At 38.9% G+C, this 21,807-nt stretch overlaps 1 protein-coding gene across 1 annotated transcript; it reads right to left on the reverse strand.

The window, feature by feature from the left end:
- Positions 1 to 14,829: 14,829 nt before the first annotated feature.
- On the reverse strand, positions 14,830 to 19,098 carry chst3a (carbohydrate (chondroitin 6) sulfotransferase 3a). The gene is made up of 4 exons (XM_053333107.1): positions 19,057 to 19,098; positions 16,933 to 17,095; positions 16,265 to 16,807; positions 14,830 to 15,792 (listed from the first exon to the last, which is right to left on the reverse strand). Exons 2-4 carry the CDS (start codon positions 17,010 to 17,012, stop codon positions 15,096 to 15,098), a joined length of 1,320 nt encoding a protein of 439 aa, XP_053189082.1. The 5' UTR covers positions 17,013 to 17,095; positions 19,057 to 19,098; the 3' UTR covers positions 14,830 to 15,095.
- Between the last annotated feature and the right edge of the window lie 2,709 nt (positions 19,099 to 21,807).

Here is a 21,807-nt window from a genome sequence, read left to right on the forward strand (position 1 = left end):
AAATGGAACATTACAGGCATTTCTATTCGTCTGTACTTAAATTGAAATTCAATATGAATAGCATTTGTAAAACAAATAAGAAATATTAAACAGAAAATAATGCAATTGCAGCTGATTATTAAATAATATATTTTTTAACATAATTAAAGTATAAAAAATAACAATTAATAATGAATATACTATAACCCTAATGTCCTCCCTGTTATTTATAGTCTATGCACTTGTGAGTTTCTTTCAAATGTGTGTTTTTTTTTAAGAAAATACCTGATACTATTCCAGCTGTAAAATGTAAAGTAAATTCAGAAATGATTCACAGTTTTAAAAAATGAAATTAATTAGAAATGAAAAAGGTTTGAGGTTGTTGTCAAAGTGGCACTGGAAATGTTGCTGTAGAAACAAGGTGCTTAGAAGCTGCGTTGGACCACATCAAACCCTGTCAACAAAGGTCAGAGCTTGAGCAGAAATATAGAGGCTGTAACATTTGTAACAGAAACGGACTCTTGTCATGAGGAGCGTAATGTTTTGGAGTGTTTAGGAGGCTGAGGAGGGGATTGAAAGGGACTATTTTTTTATCAGATTAACAATGGTCAAACCATTTTTATAAAGGTGGTCTCTGCAGCTGTCTGACATGAGATGTTCTGTTTGGAAGTGCAAATATTCATTATTGTCCTTGACTGGTCACTGTTGCTGACAAGAGGATCTCTCCAATCCAATTACAAAATGCAAAAACCATGTTGCACATACTAACAAATGCTGAGAGAGCTGTGTCTGTCCTGTAGGTGGTAGATCTCACTCCTTCTCTGCCTTGGTGGCTGAGTGGATAAGGCACATGCCATGTAAAGGCAGCATCGCTGGTTTGGTTCCGGTAAGGGACCTACTGTATGCTGCAGGTCACTCCCCTCTCTGTTTCCTGCCGGTCTCTATACCACCCACTGTCAAATAAAGGCAAAAAAGCCCGAAAATAAATCCTTTTTAAAAAGATCCCTTAATGAGCTTGTATAGATGGTGCATAGTTGTTTTAAAGGTAGAATATGTAGAATGAGCAGAACAACGCCATCTAATGTCTCGAGATCGTAGTCGCAACAACCAAAAAGTAATTCCAGCAGTCGGGTTGCCAGGTCCGGTGCCGGATTTTATTTTTGCTCTAACTCTGTAAATATACCACTTTATCCACATGTCTAACCTTTTTAGGCGAGAAAGTATCCCTTTAGATCCACAATGTGACGCTAATTTGTCCAAATAACATCTGCTTAAAGTTTTGTTCCTGTGAATTCGGAGCCACTCAAGTTAGCCGTAGCGAGTAACGCACTTCCGGTCATTTTCACAAAATAAAACACCCGTTGCCTTTTATTATTAAGAAAACCATAACGATAGAGTTGGTGCTTTTATTTTGAAAACAGGAAGCGAACATACCCTCGCTGTAACTGACTTGAAACCACCGAGGTACATTACATTGTAACGCCAGTGGGAGTAGCAGCAATGTCTCTGCATGTACTGCCTAATCCTAAGCACCGATTGGCTTGTGTGTGGTGTCGTCAGAAGCAGAAGATGCTCACGGTCGTAAACATCTAGTCACGTGTACTCTGAGATGGACGCGCAGGTCAGGAAATGACGTAAACGGACCGTATATGGTTTGTTATTTGTGTTATTACATTACGTGTTGGACTAAATACATGGACATATTGAGGAAAATATTCCGGTTTTATGGAAACGGATTTCATATTTCACAAGAATGGATACTTGGCGAGCTGTACAGAAAGTCCTGTGTCATAAGATGATCGTTGTGGATAAAGGGAAGACTTTGAAGGTATGTAGGCATTATAGCTATTCTCACTTAGCTGAGTGGCTAGCCGAGCTAATCGCTAATACTATTACGGCTGTGAGCAACCATATAAGTCGTGAGTGGTCTTGAATGAATCAGAACAATCTAAGCTTTCCAACAATGTACGGCATGAATATATATGTTTAAGGGTTGGTGTTTAAAACATTCAGAAGAACGTGTGGCTACCTCCTAACATCCGTCCTGTCCCGTGAACGGAACAGCGTGCGTTAAGAGGTTAATGATCAAATATCAAAATCCGAATAGCGTCAGAAAGTCAACCCACTCTCCACATTTCCATTGCTACCGTTTTGATACTTCATGGTACACAAACAAATAGCATCTCATATGAAAGCTAAGACCCTGGCGAGTTCAACAGTACCACTATTATTGAGCTAAAAACTCAGTGAACCAGCATCCAAACAATACAAAGGTCAATAACCACTTATCTACAGCTACTAACAGATATTCTGTCTTACCTTCGAAGTTTTGTGATGAAAAGTTGTACTTGAGAGCAAAAACCGCTGGGAAGTCCAACACGGCTCTGCTTGTTTACAACTCCATTTCACCCAGTGCCAGTCCACAGTAGCTGCACCGGAACAACAGACAACCCTGGCAACCCGCACTTCCGGCCGCTAAATGGCTGGTACAGTGTACACAGAACGTGTCAGAACGTCATTGTCGAACCCATCAAAAATTTTTAAAAATATTAATTCAGACTAAATTTTTTTTTTTTATGGAAAAGCAATACTTTCATTCTGTACCCCTCAAAACGCCCCGTGGCTGTATTATTTTTTTTAAAATATAGCTTTTAATAAATATTCTACATATTCAACCTTTAACTATGAATAAGTCCTACTCCTCAGTATCCCTGAATACCTACCACAAAGGGCCTTAGTTAGAGAAACATGGTTTTTTTTTACCTCAAAATGAGAAAAACAATGCAGATTATGTCATTCTGTTGCCAAACTGGAAAATTAGTATAACATAAATGGTTTCCTATTTTTATGAATCTAGGAAAAGGCATCAACCATGTGAAGCAAGGTGTCTTTGAAGAGGTGCTGTGGGAGAATGAGATGGTCAAGCCACCGTTGCATACAACTTGAAGTTTTGAAGTTGCATTTTACACTGTTCCATTCTTGGTACTTACATGATTGGTATCTAGAGGCTGCAGCGGTAGATGGTACAATTCGCTGCTGTTAAGACAGTATATCTGCTCTCTGTAGACGTTGATATATTTTAGTGGATCTCGTGATCTGTGAACCCACATGTATACTGAAATACTATGCAGCTAAATAAGACACAATCCTAAAGAAAATGTGTGCACCTCAAAGTTCCAATTTAAAGCTATGGTAAAGTTATCTCCTAGAAAAAAAGGTATCCTATACAATGAGATGAGGAGTGGGCAACTGGAGGAGTGGGAGTTCAGGTATCCCAAGGCATAATTTATGAGAGAAGGTTAAAAGACATTGGCTTCCAATTAGGTGCTGTGACTACAGTAATGTGAGTGACATCATGCAGGGTGGCTTAACTTTCTCTAAAGAGTTCTGTGATATTGAAACAAACCTTGTTGTGGTGGCACAAGACTTTAAAAAAGATATTTTATAATATTTTTGTGAAAAAGCTGCAAGTGTGTTTCCTGTATTAATTATAGCCTATATTTGAGTAAAATGGTAAGGCAATATCATGTGAATCCACAGAAATATAGGATAGAATGTGGACACCTGCATTTAATTTGAAATAAACATTTGTCACATAAATTATTACATTATTACTTTTGTGATTAATATGATTGGTTATCAAGCAACTTTCTTTTTTTTTTTTTTTTTTTTTAATGTCAGCATCTTTTATCTTGTCGTCCCATCTTGTGAAACAAGATAACATGGCAGTTTGGCTCTTTTAAGGACGATATTGTGGCCAAATGGAGAGCCAAGAGGAAGTGTATGCAATCTCATCATATCCTAAGGTGTTAAGTTCCTTTTTGTGAGTATTAGTACGTGCACTTAACCTTCAATGCCCAGCCACAGCCCCTTTGGGCTTGTTACCAAAGAAATATGTCTCTTCTTTTTTCTCCTCTGTGAGGTTCCCCTGAAACTTGTCAAAGAGACAATGTAGAAGGAAGTAAGAGATAAAGTTGCCAGGGTCTCTTTCTGCACAGTGTTTATTTGCTGTGTCAAGGACTGAGAGATTACACCATTTCTACGCGGTAAGGGAGGAATCTGGTCAAGCATTGCCTCAGGCTAAAAACATTACTTGAAGAGGCAAAGGAGGATTACTGACACCTGCATTAAGAACAAAAATCCTGACTTGGGCCCATTTGCTGTGAGTAGGGAGTCATCATCAATCATTTATTTTAAGTGTAGAGAGAGGCCATTTACACTGTAGGGGCATTATTTTGGGTTTAGGGATACTAGAAACTCTGAAAAACTGCACAGTATTAAATGGCAATTTTCACTAAAGGTGAACAGTTGGGGTAGTATTCATCTCATCAATCTGTTATAAAAACATCTAGGTCTTTTTAAGTTTTTGAAGGAACAAAAGCATAATCTTACTCTGAATTTTGTGTCATTTTAAAACTACATTTTTTTAAAATCCATATTCAAACTAAAGAAATACACTTAGCCAAATGTGATAATGACTCTGATTTCCAATAACAGATATTATTAATTCATCAGTAATGATATAGATTCATTTCTGTGCATTTTTTGCCATATTCATGTATGCAGTGCAGTATTTTCACATGACATAACTAAGATTAACATTTAGTATATATAAATATCTATATACACTCTAGTTAGTTTTACCTGTCTTTATATTCAATCTACAGAGCCCACTTGGAGGTAGTGGGGATGGTAACTCGAACCCACATGCTGTCAACAGTGTGATTGATCACCAGCAGATAAACATCAGATCGGTAAGAGAACAGGACAGACATTGATCCCCAGAGGAAGAGAAGACTTGTCACACACCAGCATACACAAACCTCTGTGAAACATCTGTCAAAATACCACAATGACAGAGAACTGTACCTCTGTGACTAACATGGGAACCCACAGACAGCTGTCAGCTGTTTTGGATGCTGGTTGATGACCAGGGAGTACAATTTATTTCCATTACTTCACTCAAAAAAGATGCCCAAAGAGTGAGAAGTTAAAATATGCCACAAAGTGACCAATAATATTTGTATTTTTTGGTATGAGAAGCACTCCTTCAAAAGTGTATAATTAGACAAATAGACAGTTATCTTTTATTTCCTGTAGGACAGCGGAGATGAACTCCTCCTGCCCTAAGGCACACCAAACAACAAAAGAGGGTTAAGTATTCCCTGTTGTTCATTTAGACACCATAAAGGATCCCCTGTGGCAATACTGTCACAAACAGAACAGAAAACAGAGTAAGAAATGTGTGTGTTTTTACAAAATGTCAATCCGAGCAGGTCACATGAAGCTCTCTCACCTGGCTGGGCCCTGAATTCGTTTTTTCCTGTCATTAGCTACAGACCTCATGCGATGCCATACTTAAGAACAGAAGAAAGAGGAAAAGCAAATGAATGAGAAGTGAATGGTCAGTCTGACAAAAGGGGGCCAGCCTTGCGTCGACAGGAAGAAAAGCATTAGCACCCTTTATGTGCATGGCGGCGGATTTCCGTGTGCTACACTGTCAGTGTATTTTCCCCTTAATTAAAACAGTCACAAGTTTCATTGAGCGGGGAATCAAAGGGTGACTACACCATAAAGCAAACCCAACTCTGTAACCCTCAGTATGTGTGTCCACATATATGTGTGTGTGTGTGTGTGTGTGTGTGTGTGTGTGTGTGTAGACTTTGGGAATCAGACTCAAACACACACAGGGATTGGGGGATGAAGGGGATTTAAGCTGTGCCCATTCCCATGGTCAGTCACTCAGAATTGGTCATTACTGTCCTGCCTGGAGATGAAAACACAGCGATTAAGAAGAAACATGACCATTTCTAAACTGCCTCTACTTAACTCTGCTCCCTCAAAGATAGAAGCAATCTTAGATCCCTTTATTGCTTTTTATTTGTATTTTTTGTCACTCAAATAATATTCATTAGTGACTTAAAGCAGCCAGTAAATGCGGCCTGAGTTTGAGACATTACCTTAAACCAATCCCACTTTCTTACTTTACCTTAACAAATTGCCATGTTAACCCTATAGTGAAACAGAGCAGGCTTCTCCGATGACAAACCTCAACGTCTCTCAGCAGAACAACACAGCCGGACAATAGCAGACTCAGTCAAGGGAAGGGAAAATGCTTGCTCCACTTTGGTCAGGGTATGGGATCTCCTCTCTGTTTTGTCATACTTGCACTCTGGACCAGGAGAGGACCTGATCCCTAACAGCCTAATCACCCAACACTTTCCACACCATTTCATTTCCTTGATGGGAGAGGGGCAAACCTGCATCTACGATCATCCCCTTATCAATTATACATCATCCAATGGTTTTATAATTAAAAATGCAACATGATTTTTTCACTCCCACCACAAGAGACAAGCCCTCTGGGTTTTGTTGGCGCAGGGTGGGATTCCCCTCTCGTGTTTTCTCCAGGGGACAGTCAAAAAGAACGAGGGGCATGAATTATGCAGGGGGGATACATAATGGTAGAAATTGCTAATCATAGTTTATGCAACTTGAGAAGGTTGGACAAGCAGACTGATTGACAGAGGGGTGCAAAGATGATGACTGAAGATAAGGTAACACTGAACTGTCAATAGAGTCTTCTGTTGGGTTTTGCAGCTCTGACCTTGGTGGGGTACACCCATCACTCAGGACAGAGGTGTACTGAAGAGCACTGGCTATATAAAAGGAAAGAGTAATGTAATGCTATGGCTATATTAATATATTCGACCACAGTTCCAACTGAGGTCTGGGCAAGTGAAAGAACATCAATACCACATTCAGCTTTATGAAGTCTGATAGCTAAGGGTGAAATCAATTCTCAAATCATTTAAAGATAAGGCCCAATAGTTGGAGAAAAGCCACCATTTTGGAGGTAGATTGATCAAATATTAATAACGACAGTAGCAGCAGCGATGGGATTGAGTTGTTTGACAAAGCTGACATTCCCAGTAGTAAATTTTAATCCGCAAGCACTTCAGATAGACCTTTCCTATGGGGATCGGTGTCTGGAAGATATTCAGCTGCACACTGTTACCTTTTGTTTCATGTCAGTCTAACATAACCTGGCTGCCTTTGTGAAGTTCGCTGGGAGATTAGGGAGTGATTAGGAGGGTTTAGGATTACTTAGCGGAGGGCACTATATCATATGATATCAGTTTCTGTTGAAGATGCTGCTATCAGTTTTGTTAGATCAGTTACATTATCTTTGCATGCTTTTACTCTTTTGTGGTTTACAATCCTGATTCCCTCCACAACAAGGTTATTCTCTTTTTTTACTTTTATTTTTTTGTCTTTCATTTTCGTGAGTGTATATTTAAAATATAGATCGCCATATATTTATGTTATGTATATACCTACATCACTTTGTATATTGAGTGTCTTAAGCACATAACATTCCTTCAGAATGAATTAAGTCATGTCCTATCATACCTCATCTTACCTTCCCTTAGTACAATAAACAGTATGCAATAACATCCCAAAATATGTGACCAAGTGATTCTGAATTGTTTTAAAAAATGTAGTCCATTAACACATACACATTGACTTCTTTACATATAAACCATATCAATCATTAATTGATGTGGAATTGTTAAGAGGTCAGAATACAATTGCGGTACTAGTTTAAAAATCATCCATGTTCAGCAGAGACCTGCTGAAAAAATTATGTGAAACAAGACAGGACACTTTAGAGTTAAACTGATAATTGCTGCTGATTAGCTAATGTCAACTATTACTATCATCTTTTTTTTGGTTCATCTAATATAAAAAGAGAATAAAAATAAACAACATACAGAGCTCAAATAGATTAAAGGGCTAAAATAGCAAATACAAGACATTAACTCAAACCACAGTCCATTCACATTTTTGCTGTTATACATGATTAGTACTATGAGTAACTTTGTATGTAACGTGTGTGTGTGTGCGTGCCTGCATGTGTGCCTGTGTGTATGTGCGTGTGTGTGTCACCGCTTATTGTCAGTCATCTCTCTGTCACAATGATAGAGTGTGTGTCTGACAGGTGCTGTGATGTCCCTGACCCCATTGTATTCCACCAACACAGGCTCCTCACACAGGAAGAGCAGAGGAAACAATGGTACAGGTGAGTCTTAAAGAATTTCCCCTCAAGGGCTGCCCACCTGACTGCTAGGGAGGTGTGTGTGTCAATCAGTGTGTGTGTGTGTGTGTTGGTGGCATTAATCTTTTGAGACAGTCACATTGTCGGGACATAAAGCAGATCCCCTTAACGTAAATCATTAATTTTAGGGTGAACATTTTGTTTAAAGTTAAGTTTAGGGTTGCCAAGTAGGAAACAGCAAGCACACTATTGAGGTCAAGACGTCAAGGAGTGGGAAAAGATGTGTGATGTCAGCTTTGCTTTTCAATATGGTCACAGACTGGGTGAAGTGAAGAACATCCTGAAGCCCAACCTTGGGGCATCAGATAGACACTCTCTTCAACATTTGACAACCTCGACAATTTGGCACTGATCCCCCATACCCACCACAAAAGGCATGAAAAAACATCAGACTTCAATACATTCAGACAAAATTAGCTTGAAGAAAACAGAGGTGATGGCCTTGAACACACAAAATCCCAATACCGATACTAGTTGATGAAACAAACCTGGCCACAAAAGAAGAATTTATATGAAGGAGGAGCAGGCAGTGACATCAAAAACTGACTCAGAAAGACCAGAAACACCTCAAAATACAGAATAATGTGGGGAAGTCCTCCCAATACAGCATGAACACCAAGATAAAACTGTACCAAAGCTGTGTTCTTCCTATCCTGCTATATGGCTCAGAATGCTGGAGAATGACAGAGAGCTTCTGGCCTAACACCATATCCAATCAATAAGTACTTGCTTGGACCAATCAAGAGCACTTTGACACCATCATTATAAGAAAGTGGTGGAGATGGATTGAACATATCATGCAGAGAGAACAGGATGAAATTTCCAAAATTGCTGTACACTGGACACCAGAATGAAGGCAAAAGTGAGAAAGAACCCCCCCCCCCCCCCCCAAAAAAAAAAAAAAGAAAGAAAGAAAGACATTAGGGTTAGGGTAAAGCTCCAGGATATTAATGTAAGTCAGTGTAATGTCCTCTTAACTGATGGGAACTTCAAAATGTCTGTGATGCTTTTATTTGCACACACACAGTTTGTCTTTGCCCACTAGAGGGTGTCCACCTCTCTGGTCATAATTTACCTACAGGCAGAAGAAAACTGCTATAATATAGTATATTTGTGCTCCTCACACTTAATCCTCCTCCACGTAATGAAATATACAATATTAAATGTTAAGATGTCTTTTTTTCATTCATAATTCATATTTATTATATTTATGATGATTATTGATATTATCATTTTTAACTGAGTTAAAGTTAAGGCGATCATCTTTGTCTGTAGCGCAGGTGTTTTGTTTGTAAGATGCTCCTCATAAGGGACTACTCTGTACCATTCAAGATTAGTAAGTAAGGGGACATGTGTGTTAAGTTCAGCCCTGGCTGCCTGCCTGTCATTATTTGCGGATTAGTGCTGGCCTGCACCCTCTTTGATGTGGACATCTTTCACATTTCCGTCCTATTGAGCTCTAGGGAACAGTGAAGGGAATGGAGAGAGACCGACAATGGATTGAGGAGGAACAAAACAGGCATAAGAAGGACTCATCTTCTGCTTTGTCTTGAGCTGCAGGAAAACTTCCTGTAATGAGGAAGATAAAAACGTCATAACAATTACCTCTGCACATGTGAGCAATCACCTGAGAGAGGCCCCTCACACATGCAAATGCACATATGCCCACATGCATATAGAACATACATATATGCATTTTGGCATGCCCGTGTGCACACACTGTAGGGCTACACAGTCATATGCTGTCTGTACACACACACACACACACACACACACACACACACACACACACACACACACACACACACATACAGAGAGGAGAAAAATGTGACACACTCTTGATGATCCTGTGGGGTCTACTGCCCTCTGGAGGACTAAGGAAATAGTAAGTCCAGCATTTCACTGTGTGACACGAGTCACATCCTAGCACTTTATGAGTATTTTCAATTTTCACTTAAGATAGCTACCAGGTCAGTATTATATTTTAGGACATAAGTCTGAGTTTATGGTTTTAGTTTTAAACTACATTTTTCTGGAGCTGCTTCCTAGTCCAGTGAGCCAGCCTATCTGTGCATGGCCAGTGTATGGCTGAGTGGAGCCTCCTTACAGAGGCAAACACAAGGCTTCTTTCAGGCAGAGTAACTCCGGAGGCATATGAGGGCACTCAGTGTTCCACCCCAACCACAGGATTTATTTACCTTCCAACAAGGGGCAGCCAGTAAGAGGAGATGGAGTGTGCTTAGAGAAAGGTAAGGCTGCAGAGTGTGTGTGTGTGTGTCTGTGTTTGCTTGAGAGGGGGAGAGCTGGACTGGAGCAGCATAGTGACTGTGACACAGGACAGCTTAAGATAGTTTAAGATAGAAAGTGACTGTCATGATCCAATAAAAAGTCAAAGCAGACACACAGCCTAACAATACACCAAAACATTAACTTTAGTTACACGCAAATCAAGAAACAAGCAATGGTAACCTCTACAAAATACTTAGTGTAAGAAGACTAGGGTGTGACGGGATGTTTAAGAGAGGAGGAACGTGGATGAGAGCCAAAGGAGGCCAAAGGAGGCCGATAAACAGGGGCGGGTTTCCTGTTTCTTTAACCCCCCCCCTTAAACAGCACAAGTAGAGTCATTGAATCAGTGTGTGCATACAAGCACACTGTGTGCATCTGTTGGTACAGTAGTTTAATGGAATGACAGTCTTTAAACCAGTGTCACCCTTGGAGCAAGCAGTGCCAAGTTATAACTTAAACTTTCTGGTCATTTTATGACTTAATTGAGAAGGATGTCTATATAAAACCTTCCGGGTGAACAGGTAGGCATCTATTCATATGTGTGTTATACAGGACAAATCTGATTTCACATTTTTATAGCCATACAATGTTTGGTGTGTTTACGAATAAGATAAGCAAACAAAAAAGACAAACCAGTTGCAGGATTCATGAGAATTTTGTGATCTGAGGTCATGGGTCAAAGAAGGCCTAAAATCACTACATAGTACAACTCCAAGTCAAAGCAGATTTAATCAATCTGATGAACCACAATACCTAATATCTAAGTTGTAACAAACACCTTTCAGGGAATACAGAGTATTCAGGTTGTTTACTTCAGAAAAATAAGTAAGTAATTTAAAATTAATATTTAAATGTGTTCATGAAATCAATATTTCAGCACACAGTGCCTTCTCCATGCAAAAAAAGCATCAGGGTGACATTTACAATGTAGGATATGTGAGTCAAATCAGTGAAATCAACATTAACATTTGTCTGATATCAGACAAAATCAATCTGCCTGACTTGGTGGAGTGGGTGGATTCAAAGGTCAGAACCCAGTCAACTTTAACATAGAAATAGAGTCCATAGAGAGAAAGGCTGCCATGCTGTACAAACCATTCAATTTAAGTATTAACTCAAGATAAGAATACAGAAATGCAGCCATGCACATATATAATTTTTAAGGGTAAGTAAATAAAAAGCAAAGATCTGTTAAATAATTAATATCTTGTCAACGTATCCAGTAACTGCACATTTTATTGAGACTATCTAGTGCTCAGTTATCCAAACACCTCATTCTCTTTTCATCTTATCAATAAGAGCTTTTCCATATGGACAAGCAATCAAATAAATAATTAATTTTGACAAAGAGGAGCCGATTCCTCATAAAGGGATTGTTTCTCTAGAGAAAAGATGCTTGAAGAGATGACATTTGGATGTGTGATTGCACTGAGCAGATCCAATAAGAGGAGCAAATAAACATAGAGGACTGAGCCTCAAATGTGACTTTTCTTAAAGTTTGCGATAATGAGAGATGCCAGAGAATCATTTGCTAAATCATTTTGTAAATCTACTGTACTCTCTTCTTGCATCCAACACATTTGAACTCAGTAAAACTGTGTACCACAACACCACTTGGTTGCTGTGCATATGCTGGTAAAAAAAATACAAGGACCAGTGGTGCTGCATGGTGATTATAAACAAGACAGGATACCTTGAGGAAACTTTAGACTGAGTCTACATGACTTTACAGTGACTAATCACCAAGAACTATCCTCTTTTGCAGTATGGAAACAGCTGCTATGTTATTCTATGCTATGAAATGATCCTAGGAGGAAAAATTAACTTCACCAACAGCTGGGAACTCTCAAGTGCATTCACTCAGCTGGGGCGTGAAACAGTGAACAAGAATGCAGACTTGAATGGGCTCCCTGTTTCTGACTTTTCTTTCTGTATCTCCACCTCCACGTTCTGGGGATCCCTGGCAACAACATGCATTTGGTATTGGAGTTAGACTGTGAGAATGGTGCTGGGTAAACAATCCCGCATTAATAGTCATTGTATGGTCTGCAGCCTTTGTGCATTTCAAAGCTTAAATATATATTACATTGATAAGACAGCAGAAATATTTGTTGTAGAGTCTATGGAGGAGGAATGCTTCATATCTGTGAGTGTTGGTTTATCTGCAGTGATGTTTTCCTACTGACAAGCCTTTAAAAGGAAATGCACAAATCAAGGAGCAGGAAGAAATCAGTACACTTCTTGTTATGGTGGAGATCCCTAGACACAGATACAGCATGTTACCAATGTGGTCAATTTTAAGTTTTAAAAAACATGTTAAAATGTTAACATTGTAATCTTACACACACACATTCAGGTCACATTCAGGTCATGTCATAATGAGGATATCAGAAACACAGTCTCTGTCTGTCCCAGAAAAGCTTTCTTTAGAACTTCCTGTTATAGCTCCTCCTCTGCACAGTTAATAGGAATATTGTACTTCTGGAAAACTACCAGTGTATCTCAGCATACTGGATTCTTTATTTGCTGAAAAGCATTTTATGTTAGACTGAAAGAGCATTAAAAGGTTGATGGAAATATGAATGCTTCCAAAAAAGAACCATTTTACAACAAAAGACTAATTTGTATCATCATTTTAATGGGAGAAACCTGCACAGTTACATCTGTTTAAAAAAAAAAAAGGTGAGAAAAATGTGTATATCTCCTACTGAGTGAATGGATGGACAGTGGAGATTTTCTCAAGTCTCTTCGTAATACATGCTTATTCACTTGAATGTGAAAATCAAGGAACAATACAAAGTAAATAAGACAGCGCCAGTTAGACATCAGGCAATGCAGCTTAAATATGTGTTAATTGAGTGTATGCATTGAAAGGTATGGTCTAAGCCATTTAATAATCAGTAAAAGCATGAGCTTTGCAAACAAAATGTGCCATTGTAATAGTCAGCATTTAACTTACTTGCAATTGGCTTTTGAAGAGTTGTGACTAAACTTAGACTTGACTTGGACTTGTCCCAAAAAGACTTTAAATCAGCTCTGCCATTGATGTTGTGACTTTTCCACAGTGGTAACTAGCCACTGTTCTCTATGAAACATGAAACCACCAACAATTTACATAGATTTTTATGACACGAACAATTACAAAACTGTATTTCTCCCAAATGATTACTGACAGTGGAGGCATCTGATTTAGCTGAATGTATAAACTAACTACACCCATTCTTTCACTTGCACTTGGTGTTTTACAGTATACATTTTGGCAAAAATACATCAATAGCAAGTCTGAACAACTCAAGACTTAGTAGTTATAATGTATTCATATCTGTCTTTTCACCATTCTGGTAGTATAAGCGCTCTACTATATGTACCTCTAATGCATATCCCTTTCCATCCAGCAGCACGGCAGTTTCAGCAGTGCCTCAGCCAAGCTGAACACAATGCTGCCATTGAACTAGAGTCACAGTGGATACCTTTATATACCATCAAGAGTGACAGTTAACGCAACAGCACCTGGGTTTCACTTAAAGTCATAGGCCACATTAATACAGTACTCACAAGCACACATATCTTATGTAATACTGTCAGCTAAACCATGAACATAAAATAATCTAACTATGAATAATTTTAAAAAGGTGGGTTTGTTGAAATTTGGTGGTCAGGAAGTGATTAAAAAAACTCCTTGTACAATCAAATATTCACAATTCTTGTGTCCATGAACACACCTTGTGATTCAGAACAGCAGTTTATAATCAGGAGTACTGTTTATATGAAATGACAGCCTGTTTACTGAGAAGCAGAGCAACACTGGAGGATGTATTAATATAGTTATTTCCACTGAATTCTCAACTTTCAACAGATGTACTCTATGTGAAAGACATAAAGTTGGTATCAGGAGCTAAATATAGGCATTAAAAATAGTTCTTCCATAGCAGAAGAACCCTATTTCATATAAATTCATGAGTATTATATATCCATCCATAATAACCTCTTTTCTATGTTATACTGTGGTGAATGTAATCATGTGAATTAAATCATTGCTTTAAATGGCATTTGGCTGAAGATAATTCACAAATGTGAAAACAATATGAATTGCAATGTAATTCAACATTCACTTAACCTGAGTCAAATATGTAAGGTCATGTCAAAGCACGTTGGCTCTAAAGTGAATCTATCATTTTATAGTCTAGTGGGGATCTATCAAAACACAAAACAGGTTGAACTAGAAGTTATTTATGGCTTAAGAGCAGACACACACACACACACACACACACAAATAAAACACATTTACGTTACTTCACTTTAGTTTATCCCTGAAAATCTAAATATGATCAACTTTCAGTCAGATCTTACATAATAATCTCTTACAATTCAGGCTCAGCGTCTTTGCTTATCCCTTTCAAATGAAACACAGAGCACGACATAAAGCTTAGATACCAGGCTTCTCAGTGAACATAAATAAATACTTCTATCAAATGACTCTTCATTGTTACAATGAGGCACATCATTGGTGAGTATGGCAAACATTTTATAGCCCAAAATGTTACTGTCACCAGTAAAAAGAAAAGTGAGAAATGCATCTTGTGTCTATTATGGCATTTTTTCTGGTTACTTTTGGTGTCTGTGCAATAATGGCTTAACCTGGCTCTGATCCATACTGTCCTTTTTTCTTTTTTTTTTGCAGATTCACAGCTACATTTTTTAATCATGATTAGTGAAACAGTTTCTCCTCCAACAAACTGATGGATTTATCAGTCAGTGCATTTTCATCATCCACAAACCTGTACCCAAACAGCTTCATGGTGGGTCCACACACTCTCTGCACTACCTGAGCCAGTGTAAAGGGAATGCTAAATCTCCATTTCTCTGCCTGCTCTGATGAGTTCTTCTGCGTGGAGTAGATCCCGCTAGCCTCCTGTGTGGTCTGAGTGTTCCTTAAAATCCACTCCCTGGCTTGGGGACTAAATGGTATCCCTGTGAACCTATACATCTCCTCTGCCTTCTGCATGGGGTAGCGAGCAATATCCTCATAACGCACCAACATGTAGCGGCGCCTCAGCCAGCGAGGTTGGCTCAGCCCAACTTCTGCAGACATCCTAATATGGTCACAGTTTCCTTTAAGCCTCTTCACCTCCTCGTCATCCTCAGGTACCTGGCCGTCCTGCGCCCAGGCCTTCCATGTCTGGTACTTTGAAGAGAATGCTACCATGCGGGATGCTAAAATGGCCCTTGGATCACGAACTAGCTGGATTATTCTCACATCCAGACGAGGGTCCTCTACTAAGGGCTGCAGCGTGTCCAGCTGGCGCACACGGACTGTCTTAATGGCATGGTGTTGCTTAGAAAGGCAAGATTCAGATGCAAGTGTTAAGTTGAGTGGCCCACAGCGACGAGTCCTGCAATGATACCTAAGACAAGAGAGGTTTAGTTTTTTTTGATGAATTGCTTTAAACAGAGCCTCAAAGTGTGAGGGTTTATTTTAGAAAGCTACAGTTCCAGATGTAAATATTATGATAAACTCCTGAGTCTTTAAAATAAGGTCAAATGTATAAGACAACCATAACTCCCAACAGATGTTTTGGTAGGAAACAGCCAATCACAAATGTAAAATTTTGTAACATTTAGGGCAAACAATGATTTTCATTGCTGATTAATCTAATGATTACTTTAGAGATTAATGTCTGTAGTGTTTGGTCTATAAAAGAAACTGAAAGTTCAAGAACATAAACAGGGTAATTAAAACAAAGCTTGATGACTTTCGGATCTTACAGTGGTAAAGAAAAAGCCAAACCACATTAACATTTTAGTTTCTCTTTTAGATTCAACATCTTTACTTTGATAAGGAAGTGTAAAAGTGTATAGGTAGGGACTTTACAATACCTCTCAAAAACATCTTTGATCACAGGAGAGCATACAGGTTCTTCACAGAGCGATAAACTAGACTCTCTGCGAAAAAGGGCTGGGGTGACATGGTCCTGAGGTGGGGGAGAGATGAACTTCTCAAGAGGAGAAAAATCACACAGGAAGAGACCTTGGAGTACATCCCGGTAGATTCCTGCTAACACTGTCCCGTTGTTGGCCTCTGCAGCCATGGTCAACATGCGCTCTACGTGCCACAAAGGCTCAAACAGATAGAACATGTTCTCCCCGTGCTGGTTGAAAAATTCTCCCACGAATGAGGAACCTGTTCTTGTTGTGGCCAAGAGTAATATGTGCTTACGGCCACCACTTAAGCTGTAGGTATTTACATCATCCTCCTCTCCTTGCTCCTCAGACAGATTTGAATAATTCCCTTTTTTACCGCTGAGTTTAGAGAGCAGCATTTTGAGCATCATCACGTCATTTTGTGTTGTGTTGCTGTAATCCAGTGGAGTTTGTGGGGTCTGCTGTGGAGTCTGCCTCTGGATTAGTTTATCAGAGACCCTGATGAGATACAAGCTTGATCAACACCCAAGATAGAGCTTATATTTTACATTTATCTGACATGAGTTGTGAGCAAAAGGTGTGCAAAAGCATAACATCTCTTGTGTTCAGATTTACTCTCTTACCTTGATAGGATGTTGCTTTCCTTTTCGATGATGACCAGGGCCACAATGCAGATGAAGACAATTGCATATTTGGTCTTCATTCTTGAGTCCTTGCTTTGTAATCGGATGTTTAGTCAGTCAATGTGCCGGTCATAGTTTTTTATGGCAAGGTTGGAGCTTCATTCTGCAATAAAAAAGGCACTTCTATAAGACAGTATGCAAAGTAGATATTATTGCATTACACTTAAAGTCTGTGTAAAGTAAGAATAAATGTGTGTTCTGAGTTTGACATACCAGCGTGTTGTTAACCACCCACTAAATTCATGGTGTTTTTGTGATACTTTAGCATGTGGTTACAGTTTTATTGAACTGAAAACATCAAGAATTTTTAGCTGTTTGTACATGATACTGACATGTGAACCTGTCTCATTTCTTACAACCACGGAAAAAAACAGCATGGGATTAGAGTCAAGAAATGAGAGAATATGAGATGAGAGAGGGTGGAGGGGGAGAGTTAGAGTAAACACTGTTTTTTCAGTGCTAGCAAACATGGTGGGACATTTGGTGCTGAGTCAGGGGGCACTGTGAATTCAGTCTTGTACGTTTCACATGAAACTCTTATCAGAAGTCTGATCTGAATTTGCACGATCTGACAGGTAAATTAATCAGCTCTGAGAAATCCAAAAATGCTCCCACGTTGTAGAAGCACCGTTAAAGCAAGTTTCCACATGCAGACAGTTGAATGATCTTTGAAGCAAATGTTGAAAAAGCATGTCATTGTTTGTCAGCAGAGAGCACCGGGCAAGTCATGGCTTGGTTTGATAATAAAATGTTGCATTAGCTGTTGTGGTATCAGTACCATCCTTTGGGAGTATTGCACCCTGCTTTGTAAAAAGTCTATTTTATCACTGAAATGTTGAGATTAACTTGTGTGGAGGACAAACAACAATGAATTACATTTGAAATGATTAAATACAACAAATTTCTTAATTTTGATTTAATTTTCTGTTTTTTCCCATTACTGAAGGAGAAATGCCAACTCTAACCCCCCCCCATTTGGGCCTGTCATGAGAATGAATCATTTCGGCAAAGCATATCATTAAGGGAAAACCACAGTTTTCAAAGCGTTGTAGAAAGATTGTGTGCTCTGTAAGTAAATATCACCCAATTATCTGAGCTTAATACGCCATAGCCGTCAAACTGTCAGGCTGAAGCACTTGAGCTGAGCACTTTTACATATTCAAGAGCCACTGGAGCGTTTGGCAAATCTGACTATCTGCTCAAGCAGAAACACACATCACTCTGTTTATCATCTCACTACAAATTACATTAATGGCTGCCTTCAAAGCCTTCAAGTGCTTGCATCTCATGAAGACACTGAAAGCTAAATTCCCACTGAAAGCTTTTCTGTTCATGCAGGGGTGTTTGTGTAAACAACTAGCTATTATGGGCAAATACTGAAAACCATTATAATGTGTGTGGGTGCCGTTTATCATTTTCATGGGACTGATTGATTTTAGTTTAGATGTCATACTATTTGGCATTTAGTAATAAACCCATGCTCTCTCAATCTGTCTGTCTGTGTGTGTGTGTGTGTGTGTGTGAGTGTGAGTGTGAGAGAGAGAGAGTGTGTGTGTGTGTCCATCTAATCCTATAGCAGGCATTTAGGGGGGAGGGGGTATTGAATAGGAGCATTTCTAACATCCATGAACCAGAATGAATGAAGACTAATGAATACTTCTGCATACTATTAATCTCTGGTGGGTATGATGCTTTCATAGATTCAATATTAAATCTAAGAAGATGGTTATACGAGCAACTCACATCTTAGAATAGAAAGCATTATTGATTATAATGGACTACACGGGACGTACAGGCTCCATATTCGCACAATCATCATTTATACCTGCATCATATGAATAGACGGACAAACCTCACACATGTATGCTCAGTGGAAGTGGAAACCATGTCTATCTTTATCATTATCTATCAAATACATAATTTTACGGTTTAAGCGCTTAGCAGAAGGATGTTTATGCTCCGCCGGCGGTGCACCGGGGGCTCAGGAGGTTGTTTTGAACGCTTTGAGTAACCCTGCCACTAAATGAAGACGTGAGTATGTTCGGGTAGAGGATTGTTACAAACCTTTAAGCTGGCCTCCCTCTGCAAACGAGCAAAACATCCCCGGTCTTGTGAGAAACAGTGTCGCTCTTTCGTAGCATCTTCCTGCATTGTCTCGGACAAGGACACACTGCTTCATTGTATTGGATTGGACGCGGGCTCCTCTCCTCTGCCAGATGAATGAGAGGCAGCGAGAAACATCGACGTCTAAAGAGAGCAAAGCAGACGCCAAGCGAGAGATAATGATTTGTTTCTAAAAAAAAAAAAAAAAAAGTTGCATAAAATATATACTAAAAAAAAATTGAAAGGTTAAAAAGTCACAAAAGTTGTTGCAGTATTTCCAGCAGAGCAACCAACAGATAGAAGGTTTAAATGTGACTGAAGTTTAGTTCTGTGGTAAATCTTCATCGCTTCAAAACTTTGTCCGCAACTTTTCTCACGTGTTGGGTCGCAACTACTCGGGCTGAGATTACTGTGGCCCTCGCTCTTTACGTAGGACATCCTGTGTTGGCGAGGTCACGTGATCCCAAAACACCCTGCAATTTAGTGTAAACCAACCTACCCACCCCCCCAGTTAGAGGAAGTGCCTGCACATTTATAGCTTATACCAATTTGCATACTGCACCTTCTGTTGGGGAACAAGTGTTTAGTTGCATGTTGTGAAAGGTCATTTTGTGTCAGATTGAGCAGTATGTCACCCTGTAAATTGAGTGTTATCACAAGAGAAGATAAGACAAACTTTATTTATCCGACGGAAGCACGTGCAGTCATATCATCTGCTTCTATACCTGTAACACATTTCTTTAAAGAGCCCCGCTGCACGTTTTAAGACATGTACAACATTTTTTCCTTTTGAATCACAATTTGTGTTTGAAATAGTTTTTCGACCAAACAATTAAATTAATAAAAAAAAAATCAACATCTGTTCCTTCTCCCTCATCAAAAACCGTCAGCACAGTGCACACCTTTAACTCAGATTTTCAAACTCTGCACATACATCATTACACAGTGAACCTTGAATACCTAGCTGTGGTAAGAAGAAGTCATTTTTGACAAGAGGAGGATTTTAAAAGTAATCTAATACAGGTACAGTAAAGGAATTGATAATGTCAAAGGGGACAGGGTGAATTTAGTGTCTGTCCATCTTTACAGAAACAGAACACAACATGAATCAGCTTGAACAGGCCTCAACTTCTCAGATAGTCTACTATGTACCTGATCATGACTTGCACATTGGTCCCAACTGTAATATTGTTATCTTTGTAAGATATGTTATTAACTGAGATTTGAGAATTTGCAGGCAGAGCAACATAACCAAAGCCACAAATATATTGTTTTCAGTATTGGGTGTGTCAATGTCTCTTGACCTAACACATTTTCATTGCATGATGAAACTTCACAGATGGGACTGTGAATCTATTCATCTCCCCTTGGGTCATGGTTTAGAACTATAACAGGCCTGAACTAAAATGAACATCTTAATGAAATGTTTAATCATTGCTGGTTGGAATATGTTGGGTGAGGCTAAAACCTGGTACAGGGGATTAATAACATCTACTGTAGGTCAGCATCCTATCACCTTTCACCATATTAGCAGCTGAAGGACAGTTATAAGCTGCTTCACATTACAAATTAACTCCAAGGTTTCCAAGATGTAGGGGTGCTAAAAAGGGTCTGAAATCGCTACTGGTTCCTGCATCACTTTTGTGCTACAAAATAATGAAATAATTTGAAGGTTTTTTTATCATGTATGTTCTGCAGTCTTCATCAAGCTGTTTCACAGGAGACAATTTTACATGACACAGTAAGAAATGCTTTGTTGGGTGGCAAGTTGAATGATAATCACTGCTATACCAATAAATAGATGAATAAATATTCCACCTTAAATGATTCTAAACACTCTGCACTCATGTAAATGGTGCAGAACAATCATTTAGAGTAAATTATTCAATTGCTATTGTTTTACATTCATTTTCCACCACCAGTTTTTTACCACTTGGGGGCAGCATTGTAAAAGAATACAGACCACTGTAGCAGTGAATCAGGGAGTAAATGTCAGCATCAGAGTTCAGGCTTAGTTTTTGCAGCCTTGGTCAACATGATGTACAGAAATATGTAAATTGTTTTTGTCCCTAAATGTTAGTATATCTATATATGAGTGTAAATTATATTACTGACTACATGAAGTGGATTCTGTTATATGATGACCTTTGATTTTAAAGGGTAGTTCAACAGAAATGTTAGACAGATGTTTTGAAGGTATTACTGCAGGGATCAGCAATGAGGTTCAGCCATGGGCCAGTTTTTTTCTGGCTTTTTTACTGGGGAACCGATAACCTGCGTTGTGAACATACAGGCCTATATAGTTTGTGTGTGTTTATTTTGATTCATTTACAGCTTATTTATTATTTTTATTCATCAATGTTATCCATTAGTAAATGAAGGCTGACAGCTTATTTTAATACTAATTTATTGAGTAGTGAATTGAGTTTACTGAGACAAAAGTTTATTCACTTAAGTGACATAAAAATGACTTATTTGTTATTATATATGTTTTTCACCCATATGTGTTTGTGATGAATACATCTGTTATAGTCCAACAGGCCAAACTTTGGGGGGTTAAAAAGAGCTATGAATCACACATAACAATTCATTTCTGGTAGGTTAACTGGACTTAATTCAGCAGTATTCACTGTTCGAACAGCACGGTGAGACCATAGCTTTGATCCCTCTCCTGGTGTGGGGACAGATGGAAAGGATGGAAAGGTTATAATC

The sequence above is a fragment of the Scomber japonicus genome, chromosome 14, assembly GCF_027409825.1.
Source record: "Scomber japonicus isolate fScoJap1 chromosome 14, fScoJap1.pri, whole genome shotgun sequence".
Taxonomy (NCBI): Eukaryota; Metazoa; Chordata; class Actinopteri; order Scombriformes; family Scombridae; genus Scomber; species Scomber japonicus.

Bases quoted from the DNA above. Each gene is read 5' to 3' on its own strand.
- chst3a (XM_053333107.1), bottom strand. From the start codon at position 17,012: ATGAAGACCAAATATGCAATTGTCTTCATCTGCATTGTGGCCCTGGTC. The intron at 16,808-16,932 runs GTAAGAGAGTAA...GTATCTCATCAG, and splicing joins GAAAGCAACATCCTATCAAG to GGTCTCTGATAAACTAATCC. The intron at 15,793-16,264 runs GTATTGTAAAGT...CTCTTGTCTTAG, and splicing joins ATCAAAGATGTTTTTGAGAG to GTATCATTGCAGGACTCGTC.